This window comes from Phoenix dactylifera, chromosome 4, assembly GCF_009389715.1.
Source record: "Phoenix dactylifera cultivar Barhee BC4 chromosome 4, palm_55x_up_171113_PBpolish2nd_filt_p, whole genome shotgun sequence".
Lineage (NCBI taxonomy): Eukaryota > Viridiplantae > Streptophyta > Magnoliopsida > Arecales > Arecaceae > Phoenix > Phoenix dactylifera.
Window position 1 is genome coordinate 250,455 of NC_052395.1, and position 16,865 is coordinate 267,319.

At 43.8% G+C, this 16,865-nt stretch overlaps 1 protein-coding gene across 1 annotated transcript; it reads right to left on the reverse strand.

The window, feature by feature from the left end:
- Positions 1-302: 302 nt before the first annotated feature.
- Positions 303-16,105, reverse strand: LOC103721040 (eukaryotic translation initiation factor 5B-like). Its single transcript, XM_008811071.4, has 11 exons — positions 13,585-16,105; positions 13,373-13,480; positions 13,178-13,278; positions 12,971-13,061; positions 12,614-12,724; positions 12,455-12,520; positions 3,203-3,262; positions 2,569-3,126; positions 1,273-1,392; positions 1,040-1,159; positions 303-784 (listed from the first exon to the last, which is right to left on the reverse strand). Exons 1-11 carry the CDS (start codon positions 15,907-15,909, stop codon positions 719-721), a joined length of 3,726 nt encoding a protein of 1,241 aa, XP_008809293.2. The 5' UTR covers positions 15,910-16,105; the 3' UTR covers positions 303-718.
- Between the last annotated feature and the right edge of the window lie 760 nt (positions 16,106-16,865).

The window sequence follows — 16,865 nt, forward strand, 5'->3', positions numbered from 1 at the left end:
AACCTCAAAGCCCCGCTACCAGAGCGCTACCATCAGCGTTACCACAATCTTCTTCTCAATCCAAGAAGGTGGATGAGGAGGAAATCTAATATTAAAAAGAAGTAAAACTGTATTAAAGATGGGATAGCTATAATCTTAATCCACGCCTTCGCCTCACCATCCCCCATATAATGGCGGCGCTCATAGCGGCCATGTCATGCAATCCTGGTCCACTTCTCCAGCTCCACGTCAGCCTCCCAGCATAAGCACCTTTTAATAGTCACCAGAAAATGATACAAAACCACCGATTCGGCACATTCATATAAGGATTAAAAATATTGCAAGTTTTGGACGTTCAATATATCCCCAGCAAATGCCACAAAATTGTTTGTAACCTGATATTCTTATGGTTCCTCCCGGACAATACATGCACTCAACACCTCAAAATTTAGTTTTATTACAATATTATTTTTAATAAAAAATGGGGCCTTGAAGCCCATCCTGAACAAATCATAAAGAAGACTAGCGCAACAAAATCGAAAGCCCATGCCATCAGCTTAGTAAACAAAACTTTCCACAAAATAGCATCATAAAATCCACCTTGAAGCACCGGAATCCTATGCAGCTTGAGATACTTGTAATACAATTCCGGTGAGAACATCCTGCCATTCTCGCATGGTCTCATTAAAAGTGATGACATGATCTGCTGGAAAGCCAAAACACTGCTATTCTTCGCAGATTAGGGTATCTTGAAAATCTGCTTTAACCTCACAACGAGCTTCCACTCTTCTAGAGACAAATCATCCTACAGCACAGAATTCATCAGTAAATAAAAGATTTTATAAAGATAAATTTCAACCATTTTAGGAGAAGCATGTGTCTGGGCATTAAGTTGTGCCAAAAACCTGAGGAAATACCTACAGAAACCCTTTAAAATAATATGTTTGTTTACCCAAATGAAACTCCAAAACAACATGGTTTCGCAGCAAATTTATAGCAAATCCGAGAGAACAGCCTAGAGACTTAGCGGCACCAAATATTGATTACAATCAAATCTTACCCTATAGTTCGCTTTTAGTATGTCAATTGATCTCCTCGAGATATGACTGACAAGCTCATCATCAATCTCAAAATGTCTGCCATACATCTTTTGTTGTTCATCAGAACTGGAACCAACAATCTGCAGACACAGAGGAGAGTTTATCAGGCCACAAGAACCCCTAGAACACAAAATTAAAACAAAGAACCAAAAGGTACAGCATTAACCCTTAAAACACAGTATTTTTTTGCTACCTTTATAGCCACTTTTTGTCCTTTCGTCGCCACATCAACTTGTTTATGGTTGATCTCAACTGATGTGATCCTCCCGATATCGATGAAATCCCTTGAAGGGATGCATATAGGAGTCCCCACCTGAATTACACTTTAAAGTGAGCAGACAAAACAATTTGAAAGGTGATCAGGGGGAAGCAATTGTAAAATGATAAGCAAGTCACATAATACTAGTTACTCGGCTCAGGTCAACAGAGTAATTTTCCTTCTATCTCGAAACAAAGGGCAGCCAAATGCACAAGGCTCCTACCATTTTAGGATGACGGGTTGGTCAGATGTAAACAACCTTACCCCTGCATGCTGTTTTTATGTTTCGAACCAATGACCTTCAAGTTACAATAGAGCCATCCCTTATAGCTTGACTGGTTAAATTTAACTAGGAATTCTCTGCAGCTGGGATCAGATGATGTTGCCATTAAGACTCCATTTACATGTTTACTGTTTGATGGGATAAGAACACAGAACAGAATTCTACTTTCTTTACTTGGACATAACTCATAGATCTAAGACTCGCCAACACAATGAACCACCCTGCAGGTACTGCAGTTCAACCTATGCATAGGTCATGTTACAGCAATTAAGCAAAATATATGTCGCAATTACATGAGCACATAGCAAGTAATTGGACTCGCAACCACCCAGTCACATCCAATGAAACAGGGCATTCAAACAGGGCATTCAAGTCAGGTGCCTGTGATTAAGCCTCACCCTAGTTTGGAATGTGGATATAAGGCCTACTTTAGAAAGTGGATAAGGGAAGGGATAGGGCAGTTATCCTGCCTTATCCCTGAAATAAATGGCAAATGGACCATTTCGGGGGGATGGAGCCACTGGTCTCCAACAATTCAGTCAAACCAGGGATAACCACGGATCAGTGGTTCCTTCAGTAACATGGAACCACACTATCCCCATTTCTTATCACGTGAATTTTATGAAAATGAATAAAAAGACCCTTTTGTTAGCCAAAAGTAACAAAAGCACAAGGGCAGATTAGTCTTTTGGCACAGAAATAGTCATTATGGTATCTGTTGTAATATGGTACAAGATAATCATGAGATGGGGATAAAAGACAGCTATCCAAACAATGAAAACACCTTGTCCTGCCTTATCCCACTTAGTCTTGGTATCTATACCAGGCCTAAGGATGATGCACCCTAGAAGAAAGATTTGAATATTTGTTACATGGTATATTTCAGCAAAAATATTAAATTGTCATACATCAAACTAATTTAATGAAAGATTAGCACACAGAATTACCTTAACAATGCCTTCAAGAACATCGACGCCCAAAACAATGGGGTCCTTCTTGTTGAAAACACAGTTTGGCATGATCCTAAGAACACATGGGAACACTGCCTCTTCAGCACTTTCTTTCTTCTTTTCTTCCCTTAAGTTGTCGATGTAAGCCTTGAACTGGTCAAACAAGTGATAAATAATATCTGCTACAAAAATCCTCACGCCAGTTTCCTCAGCAAGTTCCCGGGCATCAGGCATCACTTTGACGTCAAATGCCAAAATAGTTGCATACTCCTTTTTCCTCTCAAGCATGACACTAGCCTTCATAACGTCTTTCTTGTGAACAGGACCTATGTTAAAATCACTGAAGGGAATGCTTACATCTGGGCTCTTCAAAAACTCTGTAAGGGCTTCCAATGACCCAAGGGTAGAGGCCTGCACATATACACCCTCTCCACTTTTGTCAATACGGCTCATAACCTTATTCATCTCTTGCATTACAGCCTCCTTGATGTCTTCCAAATTGTCCTCAGGTTTTACCGCATAAAGTGCAGTGCCTGCAATGGCATGCTCAAGTCCCTGAAAGCATACAGATTATCAAAACATAGTTGCTGACATTTATTGCAGATGCATAGTGCTAAAAAACCAACCATACCTGTGCAGAAATTTTCACACCTTGTGCAGCTTTAAGCTCTTTATGATGCAAGTATGAGCCCTATGACAGTCGAGACACCAACATATCAACTGATGTAATAATAATATAATATGGGGAAAACACTAAGCAATACAAAGATAACATTCGCGTAGATAAGTTTAAATCCAGACGAGTAATTAATCAGTCTTGCACAGCAATTCAATCGCTTACAAACATGTGTCAAGCAATGAATTAATGAGAATGTGGACAAATACAGGGTTTGCCTTTAGTTTAATGAAAGCTTAGATATTTATGGATTGAAAGCCTTACAAAGGAGCGCACATGATCAATACTATCAAATGCAGTAAAATGAAATGGGGAAAAAAAGATTTGGCAAAATGCTATAACAGGTGAAGAGCTGCAGCTGTACTTTATACATCTTTATTCGACAGTTATTTGATAATTTTAAAAAACAACGAATTGTAATGCATGAAAAAGATTTTAACAACATAAAAGACATGTTAGCAGGAAGCAGAGGTCTTTTATCCAAAAAAAACTACCTTAAACGAGTTGGAATAAGCTATCAATACTGGCGAAGCAAGAAGAGAAGCAGCTGTATAGAAACTCTATCAACTGGATCTAAGTCGATCCTTCCTAACAATGGAAAAAAAAAATCTTATTTTCAAATATAGAAAAAATTATTTCAAATCAATATTTATTAAAATGAGGCTACTACGAAATATTTACTCATGGGTGGGGCAAGCTCTTCTATTCTGGTTCATGGTTTCTCTTGGCTATATGGTTTATCTGGGGGGAAGATCGAGCTTCAAGAAATAGTGAATGGTCTTATCAATAAAAAAATATATAACTCCCCAGGAATTTCAATTGCGCTTATATCCATCACTGTAGGAATTGGGTTCGACGCTCGACCCTTCTTTCTTTCTTCATTTTCAAAAAGGGGAGTAAAGCCTGTTTTTTGCTCCCTCTATTGATAGATCAGGGGCCCTCCTGCCGGCCTGAATGAAACGCTCTTTCAGGAAGTAGTCCCATCACCCTCGGGCCCGGCGCCAACCAAAAGGAGGCGGGGCTCTCTCCAACCATTCCGAAGAGCCGAGATCTTGTAAAGGAAAAATGAGCTAGCTCAGCTGGTTTGGACCTGCGTGAATCAGTTCAGTGAAGTAAGATTAAGTTAAGGCTTTTCCAAGCCTTGCCGATAGGCGGCTCATGGCTCGCTTAGTTTGCTCGCGGAGTTCTTTAGATCAGTAGATCTGGATAGAGTCTCGCTCATAAAGGAAGAGTAGCGCGCTAGCGCGGCTTGCTTCGCTTTTCGACGCTCCGCTCGCAGCTGTCAAAGTCTGCTGAAAAACGGAAGAGCGTGCTCGCACTACGGCTTTTCAGCCTCCATTTGCTGGTTCCAAACTGTCACTGATCCCAGAGATCAGCCTTCAAACCTTTTTCTTTTAATCTCTGAAAGGCTTTCTCGGGGAGAAAGCTGGTTGGGGAACTGCTAGAAAATGCTTAGAAGCTTCCTGTGGAAAGGAACTGAAAATAAGAACACCTACTCTGTTAAAGCCTGCCATGGAAGGGAAAAAGCTCCCGTGGAGTCCAAATATTGGAAAGCTTTTTAGAATTTAGAGCATAAAGGCAGTGATGACAAATGGAAGCACTTGTGCCACAAGCAATTGAAGAGAAGTCCACCTTCAGGTGCAGAGGGACCTGGATAAACGTTAGCTGGGGAGGCCTCTTCCTTACACTCCGAATCAGCTGGTCCAACGCTTAGATCTTGTAAAGTTATTTCGGAGGTGCAGTAGAAGGAGCTGACTTATTGATGATTCTGTTGATACATTCGAATAATTGAACGTTTCACAAGTATTGAACTAGATTTATTGTCATAACCAAAAATTTCCATGGATTCGTAAAAAATCGAACAATCTAATGTCTTTGTCTTCGTCGCCATCCATCATGATCGTGATCACTCTCTTTGAGCCGCTCAGAGGCTAGACTAGAGAGATGAGATGCCCACTGCCACTCAAGAGGATATAAATCATCAACTTCGGAATGGTAACGGAGATCGAAATCCTTCCTTCAGGCAAGGTTAGACTAAACAGTTGGTCAGGCAGAAAGATCAGACTCAGTTCGGTATTCCTGACCAATAGGGTCCTTGACCCTCTCTTCTCATTTAGAGCTCTCTTCCCTGGTAGTGAATTTTTCATCGAAACTAGACCCGAGCCCAACCTTGTTGAGCTTCATTCTCTTGACAAGTCCCAAGTGGAGGAGATTAAGAGGTCATTAATGAATTCTTCCTTTCAGTTCTCTTCGATGTATCGATCATGCATTCCTAAACCACATAAGCCGGGGGAGATGCGACCCATTACACAGCCCCATAAGGCAGACATCATTGTCATGGATGCGGCTTTTGAACATCGTTTTTGAAGACATCTTTCTAACGTACTTCCATGGGTTTCGAAAAGGGAGAGGAGTCATCACCTTTTTCGCTCATGTTCCAAAATTGGGAAAGGTTGATAGACTCATTCAAGCAGATATCGTTGGTTGTTTTAAGAATATTTTTTTTTCATATTCGACATTTGAACATTAAGAGCGCATATTGGGCAAGGTAATGATGCCTTCTGTAATCTGATTGAAGCTACTGATATCAAAGATAAGAATCGAAAAAGTGTTGCATTCATTGAAAAAGGAATACAGCGGGGAAGCCCCTTATCTCCAGTTCTTATGAATACCTGAGTCTAGATACTCTTCGCTTGAAAAGGCATGCCTTGCGCTTGTCCGGGCCACGCAGAGACTTAGACACTACATGCTAGCTTACCAAGTCTGGCTTTTGTCCAGGATGGACCCATTGAAGTATCTTTCGAGAAGCCAGACATAGAAAATGTTTTATAAAGAGTCTTCCTCGTAGGATGAAAGGGGATTCGAACCCAACTCTTGGAAAGAAGATCTCCGGATTCATCCGCCACCCACCCTCCCTCTGTTGGTAATGCTAAACCCTATACATAGCTGTTCCCTTCTGTTTCCGCCGCTGCTCGCCGTTGGGCAATTTTTGAAAATGATATATAAGAAGACATAATGCCGCAGGTCTTCCTCCAACAAAGCATTAATCCGCTCAGTCTGACCGTCTGTCTGCGGATGGTTTGCTGTGGAGAACTTCTTTCGAAGTGGAAAGCTGTTCAAACTTGTCAACTCAACTTTCCTTGAGCAACTAGCTAGTCAGTGAGCCAGAGAGGGTAGGAGTCTTCTTCAGCCTTTGTGGGAGTTGCTGGGGGACAGAAGAGCCAGTGGATCCTTTGCCTTATTATGCATAGGAAGAATGCCGAGATAATTGGATTCTATTTTGAAATTCGAGGTGATATGAGTACAGGTCTAACTTTATCCTATCCCCCCTTCTCCTTTGGTCAGGCAAGTCAGCCTCTAAAAAAAAAAAAGCAAGCCAAAGGAAAATAGATCAGATTGGTAAATCAAGAGCTTACAACCAACCCATATGTCTTTCGCCTTCTTTCATCTAGCTATTGCTCAAGCTAAAGCAGCGAACTCTTCCATTCCCCTCCAGCAGCTAAAGTGATAGCAGCTATAGCATCCGTGTGGAAGAAGGTAAGCTTTCGGCAACACCTTTTTCATCTTTAAAAGGATGAATACTTAAGCAAGCAAATCATAATATCTAGGAAATTTAAAAAAATCAACTCTTGAACACTATAAAAAGCGGTAGACATCACCGGCAAAGTTGAATGAAGAAAAAATGACGATTTCTAGAAAACCATGCATTTTTGTAATTTGCAAAAAGGTTTGAAAATCTTAGATTAGAAGCTCATGTTCAGCCTAATGATGGACCAGACCTAGAAATAATAACTCAGATAAATAAAATCTCTGGCATGAATTGTGTATATGATCATCATGACCAGCTCAAAACCATATGTCTTCCAAGGAACATAAAAAAACATATAGGCCAAAAAAAGAGCAAAGCATTTCACACAAAACCATTTGCCTCCAGTCCTGTCTAGCAATGTCCATACTTCAGTTAACAAAATAGTCATCAAAATAACATCTTGATCCAAAACAGACACTCTCATTGACAAAAACATTAAAGGTGGAGTACTGGTCAGAAAAGAAAAACTTTCTGTGAGGAAAAAATAGAATAAAAAAATTGAAGAACCAGAAACATATTCAGCCTCTAAACACCTTGATATTGCTGAGCTCCAACCTTAAGTTAGGAAGTTCATTCAAGAGATATGTCAGATAAACAAATATCCAATTTTACTCCCTCTAGAACACTTTTCAGCAATATTTAAGTTCCAAAAAATTAAAAGAGATAAATTTAATGTAGGAAAATAAAAGAAAAGAAAAATGAGAAAATTTTATTATAAGAACATTGTAGAAAATGTTATACAGAAATTGCCTAGTGACGAATTAAAAGATCCGCTCATCTTTTCCGCATGAAAGGAGAAAAAATTCTGTACACTTGGTAAGAAAATTTTGAGACTTGCATTTTGCTTAATTTTCATTTTTATTATTTTTAACGATTAAAAAAAGGGAAAAATGATCAATTCATCTAACTTTGTCTTCCTTGCTTTCTCAGCTATCAAACAAAAAGCTTTAGGGTCTTGTAACTTGATCAAACAGAACATCTCCAGCAAGACTTGACACTTTTGAATGGCTATCATATTGAAGCTCCAGAAAATCATGTATGGTAAATTTTCTCAAATTGGACTAAAACATACAATTATTAAATCTTAAACTAATTTAACTTTAAAATGGAACCAAGAATGAAAGGGAAAAAAACAAAATACACCAGAAAAAATCTTTCAAAGAATAACTCTTTTAGATGGTAAGTTGACATAATTTCCAGATGCACCTGTTCCCTGCTTAATAAATTTCTACATCAAGTAATTTTGCTGTAAAATGTTCTGTCTTAACTTGATCTCAAACTCCAAGCTTAAAACAAACGAACCTACACACTTGAAATAGATTTCCTTAACTTGAGAAAGCAATTCTCAAAAAAATGATATGCTGCACGACTCTTCTTTCCACTAACAAACAGTAAAATATGTCTCGTCTGGGTGATACTCTAGATAACAGTAAAATATGAGAGCGATTCTTCCTAGATTGATATGCCCTGAGTAGGGGGCCTTTGTGGGCGGCCGATCTATTTCTGACAATGTGTTGGTTGCGCATGAGTTTATGAGTGATCTCCAGAGGGCGCCGAGGGGTCGGAGCTTGATGGCAGTCAAGCTTGACATGGAAGAGTTTATGACAGGATGAGGTGGGTGTTTGTGACTCAATCCCTAGAGAGCTTTGGGTTTCATCCCATATGGGTCAGGTGGATTCAGCGGTGTATTCAGTCTTCGTCCTTTACCATCTTAGTGAATGGGTCCCCTTCTCGTTTCTTTCAGTCCACAGTCGGGTTGAGGCGGGGTTGGTTGCTCCCTATCGCCACTGTTGTTCATGATGTGTGCTAACTTCCTGTCTAGAGGTCTCCATAGGGCCACAGCACTACAGGAGGTAGAGGCCTAAAGACCAATGCCGGAGGCGCATCAAATTTCGCACCTACTCTTTGCTGATGACTGCTTATTGTTGGCACAGGCGACTAGACAGTCGGCTCAGAGTATTTGGAGGGTCCTAGAGGAGTATTGTGTGTCCTCTGGTCAGCAGGTCAACCTGTCAAAGTCAACCATTTGCTTCAGCCCGAAAGCTCACCCAGCGGTGAATATGGCGATCACAAGTATCCTAGAGATTGGGGAGCAGGAGGGCACTCTGAGCTATTTAGGGGTCCCAATTACTGGCATTTGTCTGCGCAGGGCGGAGTGCACTCAGATAAAGCGGGGTATTAGGCGCAGACTGGAGGGTTGGCAGGCCGACGCTCTTTCTATGATGGGGAGAGTCATCCTGGTACGCTCAGTTCTGAGTTCTATTCCCCTTTACCTGCTATCCCATACCATGGTACCGATGACAATACTGCAAAGTTTGGAGAGACAGTTCAAGAGCTTGTGGGGGTGACAGGGGGTCACAAAGGTGTTCATCTACTGGCCTGAGAGACGATTTGCCAGCCGACCAGGAGCGGAGGCTTGGGGATCCACTCCTTGATTGAGCAACAGGAGGTTCTTGCGTCCAGAGTAGCGGCTAGATTCCTCTTGGAGCCGAGCAGCCTCTGAGGTGCCCTGATGAGGGCGAAGTATGGAGATCCGACTGACATGACGATCTTCCGTACTAGTCGCTGCAACTCCTTCGTTTGGAGAGAGATATGCGCCCATGCCCCAATGGTCCTACCGGAGATCAGATAGGAGATTGGGGATGGTCGGGGCATTGACGTCTTGGGGGACAGCTGGTTCTCTGAGACCCCCCTCCGCGGCTGGCCCACTCTGATTGATGTTGGTTGTTTGAACGAGCGCAGAGTCCATAACCTGCTCACCCCGAGGGGGCAGGCATGGGACGAGAATCTGGTTCAATGAGCCTTCGGGGAGCAGCTGGCTGAGCGCAACCTATCTATACTGGTTCCTATTGTAGGGGCGGCGGATATGAGGGAGTGGAGCACGACCGGAAGGACAGAGGCGAGGGCCCAAAACTTAGCCCGGCTAGTTGGGAGGGCCCCGACCCGACAGATTGAGGGGAGCTGGATTTGGAGGCTGCACATCCATCCACAAGTTGCCTTGTTCGTCTGAAAGATGGCTTGGAGGTGCTTACCCACTAGAGGCACGCTAGCTCGGCGAGGGATGGATGTCCCCTCCGAGTGTCTGGTGTGCCCAAAGGTGGAGTCCATCTTCCATGCGATCTTTGGATGCCCAAGGGCCGCCCAGATTTGGGGGTACGCATGGGGCCTTCACGACCCATGACTGGGTGGTCATCGACTGAGAACTTCCTACGCTTTCTAGAGACTTCGGTAGGAAGGCCGGGCCAGAAGAGACAGGGGATCAGGGCTGCCTATCTAGCCTACCACTGCTGGCTAGATAGGAATGCCCGGGTCTTCGACGATAGCAGAGTACATCCGAGATCGGTTGCGGACAGGGTCATTCTTCATGTAGAGATCTCCCGTGCCACCATGTCGTCATCCTTAGGGACGGCCGAAAAAATCTGGGGTTTTTCTTTCGCTCTTGTAGCGTCCAGGACCATACAGATCTCCTGGGAGCCATCACCTCCTGGTTTTCTCAAGATAAATTTCGATGGCAGTGTCGGTGAGGGAGAATGCACTGGAGGCATTGGCTTCATCATTAGGGACCACGAGGCCAAACTGATTGCGGTAGAAGGCCGGCGGATATTCGACATATCTGTGGTCTGTGAGGAGCTCAGGGATGCATGGGAGGGAGTCATCTATGCGAGGTGGGTGCTGGGTGCGGACCGCATTGTAGTTGAGGAAGATTCAGCCACGATGATAGAGTGGATCCGGGGCCGGGGGGTTGAGGCGAGTTTGAGTTTGCTACTACGTGATGTTCGCAGCCTTTTAGACGAGGGTGGCCTCTCGTGGGCCACACACGTCTATAGGGAGGCAAACAGTGTGGCAGACTGGCTGGCCTCATTTGCGGCCTACTACTTAGGAGGATTCATCTAGGGTGACCATGCGTCTGTGCCCCAATCTTTGTGTTATTTGCTCTTTTTTTGATTTTGTTGGTTGTACCCACGTCCGGCGCATGTGAGCTACCGTAGCACCAAAAAAAAAAAGATCTACCTAGCATGGTGGTCGATATGATAAACCATCATGCAATGTTGCTTTCACACATCCAAACCAATGAAGTTGAGCACCAAAATTAAGTCTAGAAAATAACTTATATGTACAAATTATCATTTTAAATCTACAAACAAACAATTCTCAGGATTTGATATGCCTATGGTATTCTAATCTTCAATGAACCACAGGAGTTTTGCTACATTGTAACTCCAGTGCATCACAGTTTGAGAGTTCTTAGCATGCACAACTTTGTTACCAAGATCTGGTAAACCACACTCATGAGATGTTTTGCTATGATCACAAGATTCCTCCTTCATGATTTGTTTCAATGCCAAGAAAGTGAAAGAAAAAAAAAGCGTCCCCATGCACACAAGGTTCCCGCCACTGCAGGGTCCACAAAAGGTCAGAAAGTGAAAGAAATAAAAAAGAAAATGAAAGTCCATATTTTGGTAGTCCAGACATAACCAACCTACATTCACACTTTACCTGCTTTCATCTTATTTTGCAACACCTTGGGATGATGAAATTATAAGATCACCATTCTTGATGCAATTCTCTATCTATCTATTTATTGTGAGTGTCTGCATGTGCAACACGCACGTGGGCATTTGAATGAGAGAATCTTGTTAGCAGAAGATGAGGGATAGTAGGATGAAATATCACTCCTAGAGAATCCCCACGAGTCTATGGAAAAAAAAAATTAACAGTAATAAATATATGCTTCAAACTCATCTGATGTTGATTGTAGTCACTCATAAAACCTTCAGAAATTTCCAAACTATTGAACCATAATTTTTAAAATCCTCGTATGTCCACACAGATATCCATTCTTCAAGATCTTCGACATCTTCCATAATCTTCAGCGATACGTAGCTGAGAGTATAAAAAGAAGGTTGATCAGGTTCCAAAAAGAGAGCTTGTTTTTACTCCACCTTGAAGCAAGTCCAACCCTGGGGAAGTTTAAGGATTACTGCACATATATGAGATAAGGAGGAAGGTGCAAGGGCAAGATAACCACACAAACAATGATCTCATGTTACAAAACCTCAGTAAGTCACACAGATGGTCCCAGCTCCGCATAAACAGGCTGATAAGTGCTCGAGTCCTAGAAAACAAAATTTAACCTAGAGCAATAATCTGGGAAATTTAATCCTAACTGGTAACTCGGTTTAATTTGACTTAACTATAAATTGACTTTCGTATCCTTATTTCTGTTACAACACATCTAGGGCCTGTTAACTCAATCCATACTGATATATTTGGCAGTGTAAGGCCTCTATCTGGTCACTTCATCAAATCACCATAATATCATGCACTCTGGAGCAACTGGTTATATCTCAAGTTCTCATCGTGAAAAAACTTCAGTTGGATATGAACTTGATATCACACATTCGCCCATGTTAATGCGTTCATCAATTGTTGCAGCACTGGGACAGGAAACTACTAAATTCGCGTTTCGTTTACAGCGTAGATGTAATTGTCAGGAAGTCACTTTGTTGGTGAAAGCCATTTTGTGGTATTTGGAACAATTAGTGATCCCTCACTATCTTCCAGAGCATAACAAAAGATACCGTAAAAGGAAATGAAAGTGGAAATAATATATTCACCTTTACTCGGAGCTCCTTCATAGGGTGGGGGGTCAGCAAAGCTCTAATATTCGTAACAATAGGCCCCTGTATCAAAATTTAACTAAAATAAGAAACAAGTACACAAAAAAGCAGCCTTGCTAGATCAAGAGAATAATGGTAAAGGAAATTATCTAGTACCTGCATACCACAAAGAACTACTTGGTCACCTTCATGAAGAACACCATTTACCAACACCACATCAATGGTAGTTCCTAGACCTTCAATCACTTTGACTTCCAAAACAGTACACTGAAACGCATAAAAGAGACCAAACAAAACTTAAGTATATATTCCATTGATCTGGTGTCATGGAAAAGCATAAATACCATCAGCCATCTGTTGTAAGCATGAAATGTAAAACAAACAAATAATGACAAACAAAACCAACACGAGGAATGTCGAACATAGCAATTGCCGAGTAATGTCGAACATTGCAAGTGCTAATGCATAAAATAGTTAGGCACTCGGACCAGGAATAAGCACTGCATAACCAACCTGGACTTCATCAACATAGGTAAGTTTTTCTTCCATTGTTTTCTGTGCCCACTGCACCAACAACAACAGAAGATCCGGTATTCCTTCGCCACTGGAAATATCATATGAACCGAAAATTAGCATAAGCCATGCAGTAGAAGATGTTACTTTTCAGGAAACCATAAAAAATTTATACAACAGACGAGTGCTGCATTACATAGGAAGTACCTGATAGCACTTGTGGGGACAATATTAAATGTCTCTCCCATTTCTCTGTTCTTGTAGTACAAAGCTGTGTTCAGACCCTGCTCCTTGAACTGAGTTATAATCTAGTAAAAAAGAATAGTACATTTCCGATTTCCATGTCAGCTTTGGATTAAAAGCCCCACCAAGAAAGAAATTATACAAGTGCAATACACTGACCTGAGTAAGTCTCATATTAAACTCATTCTTCACATCGTTGGACTGTTGTTTGAGAGCCTTCACTATGGGTGCATTTCGGCAGGTTTTCCACCCATAAAGTCGATCCACCTTAAAAAATGGAATACAAGAAACATGAGATGGAATGAGCAATAATGAAAACATACACAGCCGCATGCAAAAGAGCTTTCACCAGGCCAGCTTGAAAAACTCACCTTATTCAATGCAACAATGAACTCTGTGTTCCGACTTTTTAGAAGGTTGAGAGATTCGATTGTTTGTGGTTCAAGCCCATGCATAATATCAACGACCAATATAGCAATATCACACAAGCTGGAACCTCTAGAGCGCAAATTAGTGAAGGATTCGTGGCCAGGGGTATCGATGACAAGTAAGCCTGGAACCTTCAATGTTGCATCAGCTTTCAGCTCCTTGGTTCTCTCCCTTATGTTCTCAGTCGGGAAATAGGTAGCCCCAATCTGTTGGGTGATACCACCAGCCTCTCCCTCCTGTACATTAGTGCACCTAATGCAATCTAGCAGCTTGGTCTTCCCAGTATCTACATGACCCAGAATGCAACAAATGGGTGAGCGGAGGTCATTGCTGCTCTTTTTTGATTTATCATCTACAGCCTTTAACTCTTGTTTAGTGACAACTTCATTTCCCCTCTTAATATTACTGGTGGATACATTTTCACGCCCATTCTCATTGTTTTCCACATCACCCTTCTTTGAAGGTGCACGAGGAGCAACCACCTTTTTGACAGTAGGCTTTGTGGGCACTGTAGTATTAGCCTGAGGTTCAACAGGAGTCGAAGATGCAACATGCTCCACACCTTTTTTATGTACAGGTTTGGCCTGCACCTCCTCCTGATCCTCCTCAGCAAACGCACTTATGGCAGGCAATGTAACATCAACATCATCCCAGCTCTTTGCATCCCACTCATCCTCATCTTCATCCTCTTCAATCGCTTTATCCTCTTCTGGTTCCTGATTAGCTTCAATGTTGTCCTCAGCCTCCTCAACTTGAGACACAGACTCTTCTTGAGCCATAGCATCTTCAACAGCTGGCTCTGTAGTAGGTTCATCCGCCTCTGGCTGGCTTTCAGCCACTTTTTCTGCCTCTACAGCCTTTGGCTGAGCGTGTTTAGACTTCTTTGTATCATACTTGGGCCTTTTCTTTGTCTCTCCACCAGCATCACCTATTGGAACCTCACTCTGAGCAAGGAACTGTTTCCTCATCGCTTCCAACCTCCTATGCTCCTCCTTCTGTTTGCCTGTCAAGAGTTTGCCCTCCTGCTTCTTCTTCAGCAACTTCTCCTTCTCCCTTTCTTTCTTCCTCCTCTTTGCCTCTTCCGCAAGCCTCTCCAACTCCTCCAACCGCTTCCTCTCCTCCTCCACCTTCCGCAGTCTCTCCTCTTCCTCCCTCTTCTTCCTCTCCTCCGCCTCCTTCCTCCTTGCCAATGCCTCTTGCATCTCCCTAACATGCTTTGGAAGCTTCTTCTCAGGACCTTTTCCCTTTGCTTCTTCCTTCTTCTCTTCCTTAGCCTCCACTGCAGCAGTGGCAGCGGCAGCTGCAGCCTTCTTATCTTTCTTCTTCTTTTTCTTCTTCGGTGCAGCTGACTCCTCTTCCTTCTCATCTCCTGCAGCCTCTGCCTGTTCTGGTGGAACAGCAGCTGGCACCTCCACCACTGGAGGAGGCGGAGCTGGAGCTGCGGCACTTACCGGCTGTGCAGGAACCTCCCCAAGCTCCGCAAGAATCTTATCCAAGTCCTCCTCTTCCTGGGCAGTCCTTCCGCTCTTCTTCTTCTTTTTCTTCTTCTTGGAGGCAGCCTCCTCCGCAGCACCCCCCTGCTTGTTTGATTCCAAACCAGCATCCGTGACCTCATTATCGTTTCCTTCTGCTTCTTCCTCTGCCGCCGGTGTAGGAACCGGGGGTGGGGCATTAAAAGCCGCCGGCGGGCCCTCCCCCAATTCAGAGAGAAGCTTGTCCAAATCCTCCTCCTCCTGGGCGGTCCTCCCACCTTTCTTCTTCTTCTTTTTCTGCTGCTTCTTCAATGTAGCATCCTCCATCCCGCCCTGCCGGGCAAATTCCCCATCAAGATCCTTGCTTTCGTCCCCCTCGTCCTCCACCGCATGGTTATTAACCTCAGGTTTCGATTTGGGTTTACGTTTCGGTTCAGGTTCGGGCTCCTCGTTGTCGTCCTCATCCACGAGGACATTGAAAGCGCTGGAAGCAACAGTATTCTTCTTAGATTTAGAGGACTTCTTCTTACCAGAGAACACGACAGGGATCTCGTCCTCGTCCTCCGCCGCCGCCGCCGCCGCCGCCGCCGCCGCCAGGGCATCATCAGCAACGGCTGGCTTCTCCGGCTCTACACCATCATCGGCGTTGCGCTGGCCCTTTCCACCCTTCTTGTTTTTCTTGGGCGCAACGCGGTTCTCCTTCTCCGGGCCCTGCGACGACGGCGGCTCCGGCAGATCGTCCGCAGGAAAAGAGTACTCGTCGTCGGCTATCGCCACGTTTTTCTTCCGACCCATCGTTTCCCACTGAATCGGAACCCTCCACGACCAAGAGACAGAGTGGAAGTAAATCGAAAACCCTACAGCAGAAGAAAAAAGGATGTAAATCGGAAACCCTAGAATCGAAAAATAGGTGTTGGGATTAAGGAAGGGACAAGGTGATGGGTGCCTCAGATTGATTTATAGAACCATATCTATCTATCTATATATAAGTGCCGTGCGCTGGATCAAAGGTGCGTGGCCGCGTCAGTGCTGATGAGGGATAGAAGTGTGATGGGCTCTGGAGGCGGCAGATCGTATCAGGCATAAATAAGTCGGATCAGGTATAAGTCGGATCAAAAAATTATAAATCTAAACCTGATATGTTTATTAAACAGATCAGAAATTACAATCTGAATCCGACCTGTTTAATAAACAGGTCACCTGACCCGACCCGTTTAAGATCCGTTTAAAGAAAGGAAAGGATGGGAGCCATGGGGACAGAAGAGGAAGAGACTCGAGAGAGTGAGAGAGGAGGAGAGAGAGAGGCAAGATAGTAAAGGAGGAAAATAAATTACCCTAGCTCATCTTCTTCCCCGACCGTCTTCCCTTGCCGTGGTTGCGCCCGAGCCGCCACCCCGCACTGCCCGCAGCCTCCATCTTGCTGCGTCGCCGCTGGAGCTTCACCAGTCGGACCACCGCCTCGAGATCTGTCGTGACCGCCGCTGTGCTGCCGTTGCAACGCCGTACCGAGCCGCCACCGCTAAGCGTCGTTACCTCCGTCGAGCGTCGCCGCTTCTGCCGCTCCACTGCTCGAATCCAACACCCCCTCGCCTTTTCGATCGGACGCTCCACTGCCTTATCCAAGCCGCTCGCCGCCCTCACTCCTCTGCTCGCCCATTCGACCGCCACCCACAGTGTTGTCCACAGCAAGAGAGAGGTGGGGGGTTGGGGTTCTAGCAAGAAAGAGAGGTGGGGATCAGGACTCGGGATTT